This window comes from Adelges cooleyi, unplaced genomic scaffold (genome assembly GCF_023614345.1).
Source record: "Adelges cooleyi isolate 19-005CV unplaced genomic scaffold, UGA_ACOO_1.1 ACOO_flye_CR_arks_rails_tigmint_CR_PRNA_9, whole genome shotgun sequence".
Taxonomy (NCBI): Eukaryota; Metazoa; Arthropoda; class Insecta; order Hemiptera; family Adelgidae; genus Adelges; species Adelges cooleyi.
The window spans coordinates 6,814,094-6,830,792 of record NW_026096579.1 but is presented as its reverse complement, the minus strand read 5'-3'; the positions used below and the strand labels follow the sequence as shown (position 1 = coordinate 6,830,792).

At 32.3% G+C, this 16,699-nt stretch overlaps 2 protein-coding genes across 2 annotated transcripts; both read left to right on the top strand.

Annotated features, from left to right (window-relative positions):
- Positions 1 to 1,048: 1,048 nt before the first annotated feature.
- LOC126846199 (uncharacterized) lies at positions 1,049 to 3,643 on the top strand. Its single transcript, XM_050585443.1, has 2 exons — positions 1,049 to 1,581; positions 3,064 to 3,643. The coding sequence occupies exons 1-2, from the start codon at positions 1,049 to 1,051 to the stop codon at positions 3,641 to 3,643; spliced, it is 1,113 nt and encodes a 370-aa protein (XP_050441400.1).
- A 5,271-nt stretch (positions 3,644 to 8,914) lies between these two features.
- Positions 8,915 to 15,708, top strand: LOC126846840 (uncharacterized). Its single transcript, XM_050586655.1, has 6 exons — positions 8,915 to 9,045; positions 11,596 to 11,822; positions 12,637 to 12,863; positions 12,933 to 13,300; positions 13,521 to 13,848; positions 14,427 to 15,708. Exons 1-6 carry the CDS (start codon positions 9,037 to 9,039, stop codon positions 14,687 to 14,689), a joined length of 1,422 nt encoding a protein of 473 aa, XP_050442612.1. The 5' UTR covers positions 8,915 to 9,036; the 3' UTR covers positions 14,690 to 15,708.
- The last annotated feature ends 991 nt before the right edge of the window (positions 15,709 to 16,699 follow it).

Below are 16,699 nucleotides of genomic sequence, written 5' to 3'. Positions count from 1 at the left end.
AAAATAAAAACACTGTAATTGTATAATGTATTTGTATGTGTTATGTATCCGTTCTAGATTTACCCTAGGTCCTAAAAGTTTGTTGGGAAAAAGAGAAATAAAGAAAAAACAGACACCAAAAACACATCATTGTAAAAAAAACAATGACTTCGCAGTTTCGCGTCAAAGCTAAAAAATAACCAACTTGGTCACACACAAAACCGAAAATTCCCTTGGTAACATACATACTTTTGTAATTTCAGGTTACCCACTAGTCAGTACGGTGAATGTCAATAATGTGATAATTAAAATGTACCTATTGACAATATGCCAAAACCGGTGGCCCGTTTTAACAGCCGTGCCCAGTTCATGAACAGTTATATTTTGCTCTCTGCAGCACGCACGTGCGTAGAATTCATATTGTCTGCTAAAAGCATGAATGAAAATATGTTTAAAACACTCTGCTCGACGCATTACACCACAATAAAAAAATAAAAATAAATATATAAGCTAGGTATTATATACATGTATAATGTATATATTACATTCGCATGACGGGTGCGCCGAAAAAGTCATTATAATTGATTATTATTATTATTTTCCTAATAAAATTATTACAGTCAAATGTAAAACACCTTCAGCGATTCTAACGACAACTCTAATATGTTGTGTTCGTTCTATGATTGAGTTAAAAATTGTCATGCGAATTAAAATCCAAATACCCTTGTAGGATAATCTTCCAAACTTATTTTTTTTTTGACATTTATACACTTTTTAAGTAACAATTGGAGTAATGTACTATTACTGAATATGACATACATTTATTATCGCGGGGGATTAAACAAAATTTAATACAAAAGTATACAATAATTAATCTAGATATTTGATTACAGATAATCTTTTCTAAAGTATAGAAATAAAATATATGCCCTACTTGTGTAGAAAACAATATTAAACAAAGAATGTAGTCGATTTGGTTGATACATCAAATAGCTTAACTTTTATGAATCGTTTAAAATTGACTTTTTTCTGTTAATATTACTTTAGTAAAAACTTATTTAATTACATGATGGAAAAAAACCGACGACCACTTTGTTGTTGCAGATCTCGAGCCGAGCACCGTGAAGCTGTGGACGACGGCGACATCCAGACTTTGCCCTACTACGGCGGCGGCAAGGGCAAATACTTGATCATTCATCCTTCGGGAAAGACCACAGTGGAGGATCACCGGTCGGAAGGCATGCGACCCGACGACGACGTGGACAACGTGGGACAAGAAGGCGACGGCAGCGAAAACGACACGTCTGAAGAGACGCCCAACGAATCGGTGAGCGTCAGTGTGCCGGGCGACAACGTGTCGCTGGCCGAAGCCAAGCCCATCGGCCTGGCCATCGCCGGTGTCGGCGGCGAGGCGTCCTCCAAGCCCGTGGCCACCGCCGTGGCCGGGCCGGGCGGCCTGGCCGTCGCCAGACCCGTGGGCACCGCCATAGCCGGCATTGCAGGCGCCGAAGGCCTGGTCGGCGTGATCGGCAGCGGTAAGCAAAAGCAGAAGATCACACCGGCGACGTCCGCCAAGAAGCCGGTCAACGGCAAGACCCGGAGGTCTCTCCCGTATTATGGAGGTCGCGGCACGATGAACTGGCCCACGTATCCGCTGTACAAAATACCCGAATCCCACAATTGGGGCTTCATCTTAAGACCAGTGTACTCGAACGTTGAATATTTTTCGTACTAAACGAATGTAACGAAGGAACTAGCAATCAAAATCAATACTTATTTATTTATTTAAACATTTTTCTAAGAAATATTTATTAGCTGTACAACGTTAAATTGTAATTGATTTATGTATTTTTATATTACCACATAATATATTTTAAGATATAAGGTGATTTTATTTTTGTTTTGACGTTACTTAAGGCACTCTGGTTTAAAATAATCGCCACTGCCTCTTCGAAATGGAGAGAAAGAAGATAGAGAAATGTATATAGATAGATACTACCTCATCTCAGTAGTTTTTATTATTACTCATAGTGCATTATAAAACCGATCAATGAAATAATATGTGGCTTACACACAAAACAACTTTACTGTATAATAAAGAAATAGAGTGCATCATATTTAGTGAAAAACAATTAACAATTAGCCGGTTATACTACTTTTTGTGTGATGAAAAGTTAAATGAAAAATAAATCTCAACGGAGTTAATTATATTACAATATTCTACAATATGTCATCGTTATTGATGTATTTATAAACAGTTACTTTAGTGGATTTTCATAATTAAATGACGAGTTTAAGGGAGAGGCTGTTCATATATTATACTAGTTGTAATGTTGACAGTATTTTTAAGCGTAAAACATAATTTGATCAAATTATTTATATTAAAACGAGAGTAAGCATTTGTTTTTTTATTAAGTTTGGTCGATGGTAATTTAAAGTTGATAAGTGTGTGTTCATAAAACACGGTAGAACAATGACCTAACTCCAAAATTTGGTAAAATGGGCTAAATGCTCAATGTGTTTAAATATATCGAACGCATAAGGTAGAAAAACGATGTAACTGTAGTTCTAATAATTTCCCAAGCATTCCCATTCCATTAAAATTACATCACATAACATTTTAGTGAAAATTATTTGGTCTTTTCGTTCTTCTATAAAATTTCCATTTTTGCAGTTGAGTCATTGTTCTACCGGGGCGATATATAATTTAACAGCATTGAATATACTTAGAGTTTGTATAGCAGACACATTTGTTTGACCATAAAACAGTAAACCTGTACAACTATTATAATTTTAAAAAAATTCAATTAAAAATTGCACGTTTTTATAAGATGTAATAATCTAAAAACCTACACGCAGAAATTTACAGCGCACTACATCAGTAATAATATTTCACTGTTTATTAATCGTTTAAAATTTACTTTTTTTTGTTAATTACTTTAATAAATCGTATTCAATCACCTGTCATGATCGAAAAAAAATCATCATGTACGTCTTATAGTATTGTTTTTTTAAGTGTCATCAGACTTGTATGACTTATAAAAAAACGTTATTTTAACAAATGCAATTACATTGCTGTTGCAGAACTCGAGCCGAGCACCGTGAAGCTGTGGACGACAATATCCGGGTTTTGCCCTACTACGGCGGTGGCAAGGGCAAATACCTGATCACTAATCCTTCGGGAAAGACCACAGTGGAGGATCACCAGCCGGATGACATGCGCCCCGATGACGACGACGACGACGACGTAGATGACGTGGGACAGGAAAGCGACGGCAGCAAAAAAGATGCGTCCGAAGATCCGTCCAACGAATCGGTGAGCATCAGTCAGCCGGCCGACAATGTGTCGCTGGCCGAAGCCAAGCCCGTCGGTCTGGCCATTGCCGGTGTCGGCGGTCAGGCCATCTCCCAGCCCGTGGCCACTGCCGTGGTCGGACCGGGCGGCCTAGCCATAGCCAAACCTGTGGCCACCGCCATAGCCGGCGTTCAGGGTGCCGAAAGCCTGGTCGGCGTGATGGGCAGCGGTAAACAAAAGCAGAAGATCACACCGCCGACGCCCGCCAAGAAGCCAGCTACCGGCAAGACCCAGAGGTCCCTCCCGTATTATGGAGGCCGCGGCACGATGGAATGGCCCACGTACCGGCCCAGTGCACTTGAAGGTTGAATTTTTTATCGTATTAAACGAGTGTACTTGCCATCAAAATTAACATTTATTTAACAATTTTTTTTTTTAAACATTTATTACCTGTATGAAGTGATATTGTAATTGATTTATGTATTTTATAATTTTTATTTCCCAAATTAAAAACGATACGATTTAAATATAGCATACACTATTTATTTGCAGCTACCTCACCATATAAATTGTTGCTCAAATATCACTTTTTCCAATACATACACAAATCACCATTTAAATGCTACAAACGAACGCAGTGCAAATATTCTTGTAATCTAAACAAATATTTATATACTTAACATTTATAATTTATTTTGAATAATTACCTATTTTTTGTAAGGTTAATACATTTTTACAATTCTATAATTTCTTTTTGTTGGACAAATCATTATAAACGAAAAAAGCTATGATTAGAGTTATTGAATTACATCAGAATCAAAACTATTTTTTTCTTAGCAAAAAGAAAAAAACAGAAGATGACCGTCGAGGATAAATTATTGTTATTATATTTTCAGCTGCAACCTAAGTGATTTATAATTTAAGACAATTTTATGTGACAAGGTTGTAATACAATATAAATATTTTATTAACCTCAAAATATCAGTTTCACTTCTTGTGAAAATAACTTGAAAATCATACAATCAAAGCCACTAATTGAACACCTTATATTTTTCTTTTACCACGTAATATATTTTGATATAAAACCGTTTAATTAAATAATATGGGACTTAAACCCAAAACAATTATACTGTACACGAAGAAATAGATTAAATCATATTTTGTGTTAAACAATAAACCAGTTAAACGACTTTTTATGTGATGATAAATTAAATGAAAAATGAATCTCAAAAGAGTTTGTTTGGTAGGTATTTAAAAAATAAGTACACAACTGTAAATTAAAAAAAAAATGCTCTGACAGATATTATTCATGTACATAATTCTCGACAGTAGAATTACACAGTAAATCAAAAATTAATTAAATGTGTATCACACTATAATGTACATTTTTTAAACCATTTATACTTCCAGCAATAATAATATATCCTATAATACATCTAACTGAAACAACATAAAATGTAATAATCTAAAAACTTACTCACACCAATAAATTACAGGAGATTTAACGTTTAAAAATAATAAAATCAAAAGGTAAAACCTAGAAAATATTATCATAATATTTCAAATGCAAGTAGAATAATATTGGAAACATTTTCATATTACTTAAACGGTATTTTGTGAATAAAACTGTAACGTTTATTGCCAAAACTTGACATTTAAAATGTATTAACAAACATTTTAACATAATTTTGAAAATAAATATTATTTATAAACATTACAACAGATGTTGCAAATTATAGAGTACAGAAAAATGTTATACTCTGTTAAAACAATATTTTCACGGCTAAGTTTTTGTTACAAAATGTACAAAAGTAGTTTTCATACTAACCGAACTGAGTGCATAATATTTAGTAGCAATTTGTTTTTCTCATTCCTAATATGTACTGCTCAACTCAGCTCTGCTGTTAACACATTTAAAGATGATAAATTTCGTCTACTTTCACATTAACCGTGTGATCATTGCAATCGCTTAGATTATATTATTATTATTAATTATACCTATCTATATGAACTAAGACGCGATACCTGCGTTATATAATTTGCACGAACGCGCCCCAAGTGTTCCGACTTCAATAATTTATTTACAGCTGTATTATTATCACCATTTTGTAAGCTTCTGTGGCCAGCATTTTTTTTTTTTTTTTTTGGACACATTACAAATGAGACGGCGGCGGTTATCCATTATACTATACGGCAAGTACACTGATTGCGAAATCGCAAAACACATACTGTCTTATGATAGGCACAAGTGCTTTTCGTTTGTCTTGAGCCCGGTAGATTCTAATCGGTTATTGTACTGTGAGACTGAGAAGTATATTTTTAGGCTTATATTCGCCTCTCCGGACCTCTTTCGGTGGTTTGGCCCGGCGGTATACCGAATCACGGTCAGGTCGAGTACATTTTTATTTCAGTAGGATTTTAATCGGGTGGGAACGACCGCGTTTAAAAAGAAGCCATTTGGCAACAGCAAAGTTTGGCTCACGCCACTCGGCTGCGTAAGCCGACAGAATAAAATTAAAGGCTAAACGGTGAAATAAACTAAATTGAAATATTCATCTAGTACACTATCGCAGTAGATAATGCACAATGTGTGCACGGTGTACCGACCTACGGGTCAAAAACCTTTCAAATGTGTATCATGTCAACTGCATTATATGTTAACAGTATTTATATTATGGTAGACAATGATTAATATTTAATATGTCAACAATTTTGATAAAGAGAGAAAATAAAGTATGCGTCCAAAAAATGTATTAATGTGCAAGAGAAATAGGTTTAATAAGAAAATTAAAAAAGCTGATCAAATAGTTGCTACTTTAAATTTGCGCTATCGTTTGTAATTTTTTTTTTTACATTTTAACTCTTTCCAAAGTAAAATGAAAAAGTTCATACTCTGATTGGTTGTAAAGTACAAAATTTGTTACAGTACAAAATTGGAAAAGGGTAAAACACGTGTGGAACGTTTAAGATTTGTTTTGATGCATTCGGTTATCAAACGAATGTGCGTGATAAACAAATCATGTCTTAAGAAAAGTAATTTATAGCCAAACTCCTATATCTATGTATAATCTTAAATTGTATCAAAAGAAAAGATTTAAACAAAAAAACAGTATTTCTAGTGTTCAAATGATATTCAAAAATCAACAATATTGTTATTGATGTAAATTTGAAAGAACTATTTACGGTATTTATCAATTTTTATTTTTATTTAAGTATATTTAAAAATATCTAGACCGACAATAAAAACCACAAACTAATCTAGTTAGTGTACTCGATAAATTGTATTTTGACAGCTTATATTTACTGTTCACAACGTACAATGATGTAGCATGTGAACTTTTATGGACATATCTATATTCGACTGTGTCATCTTTTTATTACATGATCACCTTTGCAAAAACACTTGTACAGTTTTACAAAACATGAAACATTTAAGGGAAAACTGGAAAAGCAAACTGGAAAATCGCTTTCTAATAAAACCCAAAACGGATTGTTCCTTTATAGACGATCAGGAAGTCAGTCATATTATCATAGTAATGCTCTTTAGACCTAATCGCTTCAAGGGGAGACCTTGGCCGAGAGTGAAAATAGATAAACCCGTATTAAAGCAATTCTCTTTGGGATTGAAGTCGTACTTATCCGACGGAGGTGTGTAAGTATAGAACATGATCATAATCGAGTTATGAAATAGGAGTATATTATAGGTTGTATTTTTAAATGTGGGAGCGGTTGAAAAAGTATCATTGTAAAGTTATTTTTTGTGTGACACGAGTACCACATTATTATTATAATAGTGTATAGTATTCACATATTTTGTTATATTATAAACGCGAGGGGACACGTGTAAAAAGAAGAAAAAAAATTGTATAATATGATAGCTGTAGCCGGTTATCTTTTTTAAGTTCTCGGTCACGGTCAATGGCACCGAACTTAAGCCCCGGACAGTTTTTACATAATTTATGTCCGTATTTACTGTTTATTGTTATTATTTGTTGTATAACCACAACGCCGGAGTTTATGTGTTTTCTATCTTGCATACCGGTTCTTATTAATATATTACACCTATATAAGAGAGCCTATCTCGGCCGCAAATCCTACGGAAATAAAATGCATGCGACCTCCCCTGAGTTGTACCTGTAAGCCTAATCGATATGATGTTACCGCTTGTGTTGACATCCCCTGAGGTGCATAAATTTCCGCCCGTGGGTTAGGTAAAGGTTAATGTTAATATATATATGTATATAGAATTAAAAATTTACACACACCTTGTGTCTCTTGACAGTATACAGACGGCTGGCCATTAAATTAATAGCATACGTATAGAAATGGAAAACGAGTAAATAAAATGTAATATCCAGTAATGATGATGATGATGATGATGAATAATATGATGTCACGCATGGGGGAAAAAAATTACTTATTATACGGACATCTTCCTCTCAAGTTTCAAAAGCTGTAATTATTGCAGCACTCGATTGCGGCAAGAGTGTAAAAACTAATATTATGTAAAATTGCAACTTAAGTGCATAGTGGGGACGGGGAGGTAACGGGTCTACGGGAATTATTAAAACTGAAAGTGATAAAATCACTTTTAAACGAACGCATCAATGCGAATCTGTGGATGTAAGGTTCAAACCGATACAATATAAAACAGCGCAGTAAGAAAGTTTTATACTTAAGTGGGTAGTAGTAGTAAGTAGTAGTCATAGTAAGTAATAGTAGTAATAATAGTAAGTAGAAGTAAACTTTTAAATGTTTTTCTCGATTTTGAATTCGGGTTTTGTTACTTACAAAAAACTTAAATCGAGCAATAAATTCCTATCAATAAAAACACATTCAGTAACAATTATCCGATTTTTCAGATTAAATACATGAAAGTTATAAAAATATGAAATTCTTTTATTATTATTATTATTTTCTATCCTTCTTCTTGTTTTTTTTTTAAAGTGGATTGTCGGAGAAGGTTAAAAAAATAATAGTCTTAAAGACTAATGATATTTTTTGACTGAGGTTACAATAATTCTATACTATTGCACATTCTTATATTAGATTGGTCAGTGTCCAGTAGTATTGTTTTGAAATCACAATACACTAAATCGTATAACAGACTTGATATTAAATTTATAATAGGTTAATTGTCATTAAGATTCGAGCAACAATGAATAATAATTATGATTAAAATAATTTCCATGACGATAATCATGGACAGATCTAATTTTACAAATGATGCAACGCCAAGCCAATACATTTTGCAATAATATTGTATACTTTGATTTTGACATGTACAAATAATGTTATAATTATTGTTTATGTACATTTTGTTTTAGTCAATAAAATAGTAGTAGTTAATAAAATAATAATCTAGTTCTTTGTTGAAAATAACTTTGTGCCAAAATATTTGAACTGAAACAAAACTAGTCGACAAAACTCGTTAAGAATGTCTCATCCGATAATCTAATTTATTGTTATACCATTATTTTTGTAATAAATAATTTACTTCGGGTAACATATTATAAGTATTTTAATTACATTTATTTTTTTAGTTTCCTGTAGAGTTCATGTACCTAGTGAATATATATATATATATGAATATATATTTTTTGATTTTATTACAGACGGTTTTAGCTGGAATACACCGAAACGAATCATTGGGCAGTTACCTCTGGTCGACATGGAAGGGAGCCGAGTTCCTTTATATAAGCCTTGTATGCCATGCCTTGAATCATACACCATACCGGGCTGATCTTCTCAAGTCTGCAACCATGATTAAGGTATGTACTACTATTAAATACGTTTAATATGATTTGATAAAAAAAAAAACCCCAAAATATTTAAGTATTCAATTTCAAACACACTATTAATAATATATCTAGTTTGTCGTGCCATTTATTGTGATCTATGAAGTTCAAATTCGATTAAGTAATATAAAATAGACTATTCGTAAAAAATAAAAAATATACAAGCACAATTGTTAAATCAGTAAGTCTTTCAGTGCAATAGCACAATTTAATTCTTGTACAATATCGATATCGTCATTTATATTTAATGGAAAATGTATTTTGTTGATCAAAACATTTAAAAAATTAAGTAGAATTCTAGTTTAATAAGTAAATTATGCTTGACGCCATAAAGGAAATGTTTAATTTATCTATTTTATTAATCAAGGAAATCACTATAATAGTTATAATAGGTTAAGTTAAAAAAAGTTGGTTAGGTTGGGTTTAGGGGATTTGGTTAGGTTAGGTTTGGTTGGATTAGGTTAGAACGATTTTAATTATTACTTAATTCCGTATTTAAGTATCAGATAATAATGTATCGTTAAAAAAAATCAAACGAAATTATGCAAGCTTATTCGTATGTTCTTTTAATTTTAATAAACGACATTCAAATCAATTGTTAACATCTTAAATAAAGAACACAATACAATTTAATAACAAAAATCTCGTATAAAAACGTTTTAAATATCAATTTTTAAAGTATTTTCCAAGCAATAGTATATAAAATTCAAAAAATATCCACAACGTATTTCCGTCAAAATTGTCTACAACATTAACACGCGTTACAACGGCTGTTTGAATTGCCTTTAAGGTAGTTTTTTTTTACCATAATATTGTTGTTAATACTCGAAGGACATTTTGTTTTTTTTTTATACTATAATTTATAATATTACAGCTCATCTCAATCTTCTTAAGTAGGTATAATATATATATATATATATATATAATTATACATATATACATAGATACAAGTACACGCGGTTGCTTGTTATTAAGGACTAATGATGATTATAAAGAATTCCGGTTATGGTAGCGTGCAATGGCAATAACCTCTGTTGAGATCAGCTCTAAAACGAATACCTACTCTGTTTTGATAGCGGTTACTCCAAGACATTATATAGGTAGGTATACTGTTATTGAGATAATACGGTTCATACAATTGCACGGTCGTATCCGAACACGCCATCAAATTCGCATCAAGTTTAAATAAAGGAAAAAACCAGTTTCGTTCGGATCTGATTAGTTATTATCATGATATTATGAATAATATTTGTTTTTTATACCAACGCCTCGAGTTCATTTATTTTTTTTTTTTAAATATTTAATACGAGTTTATGAATAGTTTTATTATCATATATACAACGGCATTATACCTATGCACGTGAATCTACAAAATTAAAAAAACCTCTGGTCGACGCTTTGAATACAATTTAAAATTTTGTATAATAGCAACAAGTAGTTTTAATTATAAAAAAATATAATATAAACAGTGAACATTTTCAAAAGATTCGAGATGCCTCCATGACTTAACAATTCAGTTATCTTAAGGCAAAAATAAAAATATTGACAAAAAAATAGCAACGTAATCATCTTTTATAAAAACAAAAAAACATTTTTTTTTTACATCTGAAAACCGTTATTTTGGTTGAACGTACAAAAAAATATAACTCAAGACATCTTTTAATAATTCAATTATAAATGGTTGTAATGTATTCTTCTATGTATGGTAAGGTTTTTTTATTAGAAAAATAATTGAAAATATTACGCAGGTAAAACATTTTGGTTGATAAAATAAAAAAGGGTTTTCAGGGTACAAATTTAAAAAAAAAGTTCCTAAAAATTTCAAAATTATATCACCGTTTAAATGCACACTTTGAAGAATTTTTATTAACAAAATCAGTGATTTACTAAGACCTTTCTTTAAAAAAAAATTGTTTTTTTTATCGAACAAACCTCAATTAAATCCCAATACCACAAAACAAGTTTTTTTCAACTTTTAAACTTTTAGACAGGACTACTTAGGAAACTATGGCTATTTTCATAACGGCTCGTTTAAAAAATAACACTTACACAAATAATTAGTAAAAAAAAAAGGAAGTCTAGGATAGGGTAATATTATTATTATGAAAACTAACTAAACAATTGCATAACTACCGGAGTACATAACATAGATTATAATAACCGATATAAGATTAATTGTAATATTCAATATAATATATTTATTGTACCTATGTACATACAATGAGTTGCCCAATGAGTTTGGTAGAGTATTGTTGTTAAGTCTTATAGCAAGTAGATGCATAATAATATTAAGTCTGCCTATAGAAACCTAGCGGTTTGGCGATAATGTGTTTTGATTGTGTTCTAAAGGTACAATAACAATCCATAGTGCGGTTGCGTTTTGAGTTCAATTAAAAAGAAACGATATTAATTTATAATTTTATTAAATTGTTTGGTTGCTCAATAAATATCTAAACTTTATCATACACTACCATGTACTGGGTTTCACGATTGTAATATCATATTATGTTTGTTCTGTTTCAGTTATTAGTTCTCTCTTGCCTGTTAGCAGTAGCGACCAGTGCGGTTAGCAACATAAGGCCAAATTTGCCGGTTCCTGCTGTTCCGTTCTACCCTCAACCGTATTATCCCCAAGCCAACGCCGTCCAACCAAAATACATTAATGCACCACCGGGTGTAGCTTCAGCCGCCGCTTATGTAGCATCTCCTTACTACCCAGGCACTTACTACAGACAAGCTGTTTATGCACCGTGAATAAATTTTAACTATACAAATTTACACCCCCCCCCCCCTCTCAACACACACACAAAACCTCTTGGCAATGATAAGACCTTGACCAAAACTTTACCTCCAGTTTTTAAACAAACACTCTTGTTGGTCCGTTTAAAACACTCTTACGTTTTTTTGAAAACCAATAAACAATAAAAATCAGTGTTAAACAATTATGTGGGATATTTTAGACAGGGTAGATCGTAAAGGTGGGCAGCAATAAGTAGTTTCAAAGTTATGAAAATCAGTAACTTGCGTCTCGACGAACTTTACTTGAACAGAATAACTTGCTCCGCTTTGGCAGATTGTAGCTGTAGTTACATTGCAAATAGTTTGTTAAGGTTTTGTGAAAAACATTATCAGTATTTTTCCAAACATAATATACTTAATATAATATTATATACGTTTTGACAATTTTTTAAGTATTGGGTCCAATTTCATTTAATCCTTTTAGACCTAATTCCCATGTATAACGACGGACAGGTTATTTTGGTGGTTAAATTTTTGGTAACACGATTTAATTAATTTAGATAAAACATCAAAATTTGCCAACATTTTTTTCAATGCATTAGAATGGCATTAGTTTTATTCTTATAATAATAATTTCACACCTTTTTAAACAAAAACTTATTTTATAAATGTTATAAAAGCATATTTTGCCCCTGTTACTTACGTCAACTACCCTTATATTATGTCTTATGATATGCTATCTCTAAACGACCCTCTCCCTTACATCTATCACTCTTTCTGACTACATTTAATATCATTACTTACATGCCGTGTTTTATGCTACAGAGCTAATCCTGCCTACAATCCTTACTACCATGGAGGCTATGGAGTATTCCCGGCTTACCCACAACAATACCCGTACTTGCCAAATGACGGAGCTTCGCAGGGGTATGGAAACTCGTTTACCGAGTTGATGAACTACTATTTGAGTAACTACGGAAGTTATTTCCAAGGTTTTGGAGGTTCTTCTGAATCACCAGAAACACAAGCAGGACCACAAGAAGCCTCAAGTGGTAAGATATATTATTTTGTTTATCTTATCAAAATAAAACCGTTGAACATTATGTATGTTTACTTTACAGTTGGTGCCGCCGGGGGCGCCGGAGTAGGTGAAGGACAAGAGTCGGGGGCTGAGGCTGGGATCGGGGCTGGAGCTGGGGCTGGAGCTGGGCCTGAAGCTGGGATTGTGAAAGTAGATAAGCCAAGTGATGAACAAAAGAAAGAAGACCAGCCCGCAGGTGTTGAGCGACCTGTGCCAGTGCCTCTTAGACCGTTTGGAACAACGTCTCAGCTATTTTACTTTGGCCAACCCCAGTTTTACGGTCAGGCGCCGTTCCAACAAGCCGCTTTCTACGACCCGACGAGGATAAACTCCGTCAACAACGGTGCGATTTCTAACTTCTTGTTCAACAGAAACCAACCTCAACAAGCGTACCAACAACCTCAACAGGTAATCTAAAAACCTTTCGACTATAACACAAACGTTGGTGTTCTCTTTATTTGTTAATACTGAAGGCCATTTTGGGTTTTACCTGGTGTTCTTTACTTGAGATTTTACACTAGGTTATTTTATAATATTTTTGGTTCAAGAACGGACCAAACTATATTTTTTCCGTTAAGTAATAGATCTTATTTTTGTATATATTCTTAACAAGATTTTTTTTTTGCAGTTTGTTGGTCAACAATTTTATCCAACATCACAACCTCAACCCGCCCCGGGATCTGCAGCATTAGCTTACCAGAGATACTTGCAGTACCAAAAGTACCAGCAAGCTCAACCGCAATCGTTTCAACAACAACAGCAGCCATTTCTACAACAACAACAACAACCGTTCCAACAACAACAGCAGCAGATGCAGCAGCAACAACCGTTTCTACAACAGCAACAACAACAACAGTCCGAACAACAGTCTCAAGACGACTCTTCGGTCGTAGTGGATTCGGCCAGTCACTCGGAAAACGGAGATCAACAACAGGCACAACCTAAATTAGCCACAGGTTCGAATTAATTTGGCGATTTATCGCGACTGATTTTGTTAAATAAAAAACTGTCCAAACATTTTTTTTTTCTTTATAAAAATAAATAATTATATACGATAAAAATGTTATTTAAAAAAAAAACCACTGAAAATGTAGTTTTATATGTAAAATTACATTCATGTATTTATATACTTATATATATATATAATGTATAAATATATATTATATAATATTATAATATATCAACTGATGAAATCAAACATAATGATATGATTGGGGACATATTTTGTCAATAATTATTAATAACGACCCCAAGACTCTATATACTCGTATGTATTTGTATTTTATACTTTTTTTTTTTTTTACTGTTGAAATATAAAAAGAATCAAATTATTTTTTCATCGGCTTGTCTTTGTAATTGTTTCGAACCACCGTTCGGGTAAAACGTCACCATATAATTAGATATTTATGTTAGTTTAGACAGATATCGACTGTCGGTTGAACCGTTAAAAAAATGCTAAAATAAAAACAATAATAACGATAAGCCATTATAACAAACCAAAAATTAAAATTGTGTGTGTGTGTGTGTAAAATAGATCCAACAAAGGCTGTGGCCGAACCGATTGGCGTTGCCTTTGCCGGGACTGGTGGCCGTGCCGGGGCAGGGCCTGTGGGAACGGCGATTGTGGGCAATAACGCCACCGCCATTGCCGAACCTAAAGCCACCGCTGTTTCTTTGGACCAGACGCCCACGTTTAGCCTGATGCCAGTGCACAAAATGACTTCTGCTTACGTGGCCAAGTATTCGCCCGAATTGGGAACTTACAAGGTGTCCGAAATCAAAAGGAATCTCGATTGACTTCCTGGACTGCTCGTTTTAAACTGCTCAAACCGCCAACAATAATTTTACTTACAGAACCGCCAAAATCTTGCCGTGATTTTTTTTCAATTCTCAACGATATTACGAACTACCATTTTGTGTTTTTTTTTTAAATGATTATTAGTTATTATTAGTTCTGGTTATCCATTGGTTAAACCCAATCACCGCCCGTCTCTACATTATTATGTGATTATCACGGCGTACGTTTTAGCTAAATTATTATTGTCATTAATTATATTAATTATTAGTCATTGATGTGAATAATTGTGATATTACTTTTAACGACAACAATCGTACAAACGTATTTTATTGAATTTTACCAAATTATTATTATTATTAGGTTTTGTATGGTAAATTGCTGAACAAAGAGAAGCATTGAAAGAGAAAATCTATTTTAATTAATATTAGTTTATTTATTTTATGTTTGCAAAAGAAAAATAGATGGCTCATACTCAATAAATGTTAGTGTCACAGTTTTCAATGTTTTAATAATATTTCCTAAATATTGTAAGTTTAATCAAAACTTGTACATGTACTATTTTCAATAAATCACATATTTATAATATTTTCCACAAAATATGGACACAACATTTTAAAACTGTTTATATATTAAAAATATCGTGTGCATAGTTGACAGTTGTTATTTTATGAAGTTTTTTTTTCCGAATACTTGAATACCACATAACGATTTTGTAATATATACAAAAAAAAAATCAATTTTGTATTTTACATATTTTCTAAAACTCAAAATACAGTTACCGGGTTTGCAGACAAGAATTTTTTGGTAACCTTTCTGTTAGCTGGTCGAGTCCGCTTTCATCTTCCAGTGATCGATTTTGAATTTTTAACATTAAGAAATTGACACTTTCAATTCACTCCCTACAACTCAGTTACTGCACACATCAACAATCTAATTTCAAAAAACTTTTATTTTCAATATTGTTATATAAAGTTAAGATAATCTTTTCTATCAAAATGTAATTTAAAAATATTTGTACTGTGTCCGATAATAATTTTTTGAAGAACACTCGCCTTAAGAGTAGAGAGTAATTTTTTAGGTACTATGTATATTTAGTTGTCACATTAATTTGCCTTCATTAACCATATTTGTTGTACAACGTTAATTTAGATAATTTTATACGAAAATTTTGATTTATATGATAACCAACATGTTCAATCAATAGAAATGATACACTTTCGAATAAAATAAATTATGTCTAATAAAGATATTATTTATGGTGATGTTATATCGAGAGACGACAATTTTAATATGTTCTTCTCGATTTTCCTATAATTTTTTTTCTTTTAATTGATATATCAATAAATTTTGATTTTCATTTTTAATGATTATACGCGATAATGCACACAAATCACAAGGACAACATGTATATATGCCGATAATTTAATCGAAAAACATTACAAATTTCGATAGTTATTAACGTTTGAACGCGAGAAAAAATTTCTCTGGTGTTTAAATTCGTTAATAGGTTAGCTTGGCTTTTATACGTTTTGGAATTAGCGATAACGGAATATTTATTACTTTTGTACATTATTTTTTATTTTATTATACCGCACTCACTAAAATGACATGAGAATATTTAAAAAAATTGTATTCTATGGTTTTGTATTGAGTTGTCCGTTAATTTATTATATTTACATTTACTTACAGTCGACCACTCATTGTAGTCAAACCGCAAACGTTTTATCGCTTTCACACTTTATATTATAAAACCTACTTCATTTTTAACGGATCGCCTGACTTATGCTATTTCACCCATACCTAAAGTAGGTTTTAAATTTTTTATGTACATCTTTAGGGTTGGCTGATCTTGAGTCGGTTTAAATTAATTCTGTTCTGGTCTTAAATGCAAATAATTACGTTACATGTCAAATTAAAATCAACCGATTCTGTGACAAACAGTACTGTAATACGCCTAGTACTAACCTAGTATTATAGTTTAACGACGCGATAAACAAGTTATATGTATT

Excerpts from the sequence above, each read along its gene's own strand:
- LOC126846199 (XM_050585443.1), top strand. The coding sequence starts at position 1,049 with ATGGAAAAAAACCGACGACCACTTTGTTGTTGCAGATCTCGAGCCGAG. Across the intron at positions 1,582-3,063 it reads GTCAACGGCAAGACCCGGAG|AACTCGAGCCGAGCACCGTG; the intron begins GTCTCTCCCGTA and ends TTGCTGTTGCAG.
- LOC126846840 (XM_050586655.1), top strand. Across the intron at positions 12,864-12,932 it reads ACCACAAGAAGCCTCAAGTG|TTGGTGCCGCCGGGGGCGCC; the intron begins GTAAGATATATT and ends TTTACTTTACAG. Across the intron at positions 13,849-14,426 it reads ACAACCTAAATTAGCCACAG|ATCCAACAAAGGCTGTGGCC; the intron begins GTTCGAATTAAT and ends TGTGTAAAATAG.